This window comes from Centropristis striata, chromosome 14 (assembly GCF_030273125.1).
Source record: "Centropristis striata isolate RG_2023a ecotype Rhode Island chromosome 14, C.striata_1.0, whole genome shotgun sequence".
In the NCBI taxonomy this organism is placed as follows: domain Eukaryota; kingdom Metazoa; phylum Chordata; class Actinopteri; order Perciformes; family Serranidae; genus Centropristis; species Centropristis striata.
The window spans coordinates 29950171-29954176 of record NC_081530.1 but is presented as its reverse complement, the minus strand read 5'-3'; the positions used below and the strand labels follow the sequence as shown (position 1 = coordinate 29954176).

Sequence of the window (4006 nt, the reverse complement as noted above, 5' to 3'; positions counted from 1 at the left end):
CTCTCTTGGTACCTGTCTCTGTTTACACTCCTTTATTGAGAAGATGAAGAAGTTCCTCTCGTTGCTTCTCCTCTGTCATGTGGCATCTCCAGGTACGATCACCTTTTTAATCTCTGCTCCACTTTTCCAGTCAGCTCTGCATTTGTTCCTGCGCAGCTAAAACACGTCTTTATAGACCTATTTATTTACTTTCACTTCTACTTTGCCTTGTTATGACTATTTGTAACCGAATAACACTGAATGCATCATATAAATGACGTTTTTACTGATTGTATAACCTTGTTTGTCCGACAGTAAAACACTCTTTGAAGTTTTTCGCAACTGGATCTTCTGGATTCCCAAAACTCCCAGAGTATGTGGCTGTTGCGTTGGTTGATGAACTACTGATTGGTTACTGCGACAGTGATAAAAGGATAGCAGAACCAAAACAGGACTGGATGAGAAAATTATTAGAAAGTGATCCTCAGCAGTTGGCGTGGTACACTCGAACATGTCTTGAGGAGGGGGCTCACTTTTTCAAAGCCTCGATCGACCATTTGAAACATCGCTTCAACCAAAGTGGAGGTACACTATATACTATCGTATTATATACTTTTTACTGCTTTGATTGTTTAATTTTTTTTCAACCTCAGTTCCTATAATAAGTCTACAATAACCTGTGTATTCAGAACATGCATTGTATTTGATCAGGTTTTCAACCTAGAGCCCTGGCTTCAAACTGTAGATTTGACTATTTTCCATGAGACCAGGTCATTTCCTAATGTTAACCCTGGTCTCTTAAAAATTATGTTCCTATAACATAAAACTGCATAATCAATTAAGTTTTAAGGGAAAGTATTTTCTCCAGAATTATGTTTGTTATTGTCATATGAGAAATACGTTTGTAATCAAACTCCATGTGTTTTTTATGCACACTGTTCATTGCACCTTATTTGTTTCATAGCACCAACATTTTTATACTGTATATTCATATTTATTCTGCACTGGAATTCTATTCTACTGCTTAATACATACTCCTTCTTTAGACACTTTATTTTGTATTGTATTTTATTGTATTTTTATATTTTATTGCTTGAAGTATGCCTAGGTTGTTCTTTTTATTTAATTGTGTTGTCATTGTCTCTGTGTGTAATGCTGCTGCTACACTGTAATTTCCCAGCTTGGGATAAATAAAGTATATCTATCTATCTATCTATCTATCTATCTATGTATCGATCGATCTATCTATCTATCTAAGTCCATGTAGAGAGAGGTCTGGGTGGATAGATAGGTCAAACTAAACAGGACTTTGACTTTGACTTTCTGTGTGACAGTTTGATGTCACTCATTTAAATAAAAAGTGAACTGATTATCTGCTCTTGAATCATGAGCACACCACAAAACAACATGTTTTAGATCATCTTTTAACCTGAGATATCATCTGTACATCATGTTTCAGTCTCTGTTTCTCTCTCAGGTGATCACATTTTCCAGAGGATGATTAGCTGTGAGTGGGATGATGAGACTGGAGAAGTTAATGGTTATGATCAGTTTGGTTATAACGGAGAAGACTTTTTATCATTGGACCTGAAGACACTGACATGGATCGCTCCACAACCACAGGCTGTCATCACCAAACAGAGATGGGATGCTGACAAAGCTAGATTGAAATTCAATGAGAATATCCTCACTCAGGTATTCCCTGAATGGCTGAAGATGTATGTGGACTATGGCAAGAGCTCTCTGCTGAGAAAAGGTAATATCACATGACCTGATATCATTTCATGGACAAAGTAATGTTTAAACAGCGTGTTCAGACTGAACTATCATTATATTATCACTATTTAGCAGTAAGATTTGATTTAACACACGTCTTTTTGCATCAGTCTCCCCTTTTCTCCATTCTTATCTTGATTTCTCCTTTCTTAATTTCTTTATTTTTCCCTTTCTCTCTCCTCTCTGCAGACCTTCCCTCAGTGTCTCTCCTCCAGAAGACTCCCTCCTCTCCAGTCAGCTGCCACGCTACAGGTTTCTACCCTGAGGCAGCCATGATCTTCTGGAGGAAAGATGGAGAGGAGCTTCATGAGGACGTGGAGCTCGGAGAGATCCTCCCCAACCACGATGGATCCTTCCAGATGAGTGTTGACCTGGACCTCTCATCAGTCAAACCTGAAGACTGGACCAGGTACGAGTGTGTGTTTCATCTCTCTGGTGTGAAGGACGACATCGTCACCAGACTGGACAAAGCAGTGATCAGGACCAACAGAGGTGAGGATGACATTTATGACATGACTCAGAGCCTCAGTGTCACTGGTCAGATCATCTGAGCTGAACGATATTAATGGATTTTCTAAGTCATAGAAGGTTTTGTTAATGAACAAAATGTTTAATGTTTACATTACAAGTGTCTGTGTAATTTAACGACTGAAATCACCAATCAACCCGATAGGTCAAATAAAACACTGACATTGTAACAGTATGTTTCTACAAACTGTGGATACGTAGGAATTAAAGTTAGTTTTAATTAATTTAATTAAAGTTAGGTTTAATTCGTTAAGTTATGTTTCGATGTTGATCGCATTTTAAAATTGTTGAGTAATTTAATGCATTATCAAATGGCCGTTTTCTGTTAAATAATTGTGTTTCATGTTGTGACTTGATTTGTATAAACGAAGGACTCAACTTGACCGAACATAACCTGGATAACATGGACCACATGTCTGTTTTCAGACCATATCTATTTACTGCAGAAGTGAGGGGTTTGTGCTGCATGTCCATGTTGGGGTAGGCATTTTTCTGGAAAAAGCAAATAAATAAATGCATAAAATTAAGCCAGAATAAAGAGAAAAAATACAGCCCTCCTCCTGCTGAATAGCAACTCTTTCTGCAGGGTTTCCCACCATTGAATCAGGCTTTCACCATCTGAAGGAATGTGCATGTGCACCTGCATTTGCAGCACAGCCGTTAGGAACGGCCTCTCTCTGAAATGACCTGAGGTCGGCCAAAGTCTGAAAGCAAAGCAGGACCTAACTTATTTATTTTTCCTTTAACAGTGAAGACCAGAGACCTGATCACGTCCATCACTGCTGCAGCTGTTGTTCTTGTTCTCTTCTTCATCACTGCCACTGGATTTATCATTTACAAAAAGAAGAAAGGTGAGAGAGACAAATGAAAAGGTCATCTCATTTTAAATTACTTTTTTTAATACTTGATTCTTAAATCCAAGTGACAAAATTGAAACCAGCATCAGTTCCTTACCCCCAGAGAGCCTTACAGCGCTCTGTAAGTCCTGATAATATGACTACACCATGATTATGTTGGAGAGTGAAGAAATCAAATAAGATCTACATATAATGGTGGGATGGATTTATTTTTCAGTTTGAGTGAGTAGAAGAGAGGATTATTTTCACTGGGGAGAAGTTGACAAAAGAAATTCTGGGATTTCCAACTAAAACTATTTGTCTGTTTTGATTTCAGCCAAATGCCCTCCATCTGGTTAGTAAAACTTCCTTTTTTTCAAATCAACACTTCCTGCTTTACAGTTCCTCAAAGTTCAGAGCAGGATGATCAGACTTTACACAGTTTCACTCTAACAGTTTGTTTCTGACCTCACAGCTCCTGACAACAGCTCTGAACTCTCTGAGAAGCTGAATCCAAGTGTGTCTGACCAACTGGTGAAACAGTGAAACTTTGACACGTGTCACATTATATATCTTTACAGAAGCAAAAGAGACTGAAAAGTGGTTTCCTGCAACAATGAAGCAGCTATATTACTATACTTTAGTATCATAGGTATAATTTATGTGCTTGATATTTCAAAGTTTAATTGTTTTATTTCTCATCACAAATGTATAATTTACCATATAAATCTGATTTAGTTTGATTATTTTAAATGAACTTCTATTTTATTTTTTTAAATTTGATACAAAAATGTGTTTCCTTCCCAAGTTTCTTGATTCACATTCACTTTTTTAAAATACTTTTTATAACTTCAAACGTGCATTGTATACTATTGATGAATAAAATT

General features: G+C 37.1%; 1 protein-coding gene across 1 annotated transcript; it reads left to right on the top strand.

The window, feature by feature from the left end:
- On the top strand, nt 1-4006 carry LOC131984566 (major histocompatibility complex class I-related gene protein-like). Its single transcript, XM_059349417.1, has 7 exons — nt 1-92; nt 295-564; nt 1457-1735; nt 1945-2247; nt 3033-3134; nt 3457-3474; nt 3595-4006. Exons 1-7 carry the CDS (start codon nt 44-46, stop codon nt 3663-3665), a joined length of 1092 nt encoding a protein of 363 aa, XP_059205400.1. The 5' UTR covers nt 1-43; the 3' UTR covers nt 3666-4006.

What these genes read in the sequence shown, in the direction of transcription:
- LOC131984566 (XM_059349417.1), top strand. Translation starts at nt 44, where the DNA reads ATGAAGAAGTTCCTCTCGTTGCTTCTCCTCTGTCATGTGGCATCTCCA. An exon ending in TCGCTTCAACCAAAGTGGAG is followed by an intron (nt 565 to 1,456) that starts GTACACTATATA and finishes TTTCTCTCTCAG; the next exon opens with GTGATCACATTTTCCAGAGG. An exon ending in GAGCTCTCTGCTGAGAAAAG is followed by an intron (nt 1,736 to 1,944) that starts GTAATATCACAT and finishes TCCTCTCTGCAG; the next exon opens with ACCTTCCCTCAGTGTCTCTC.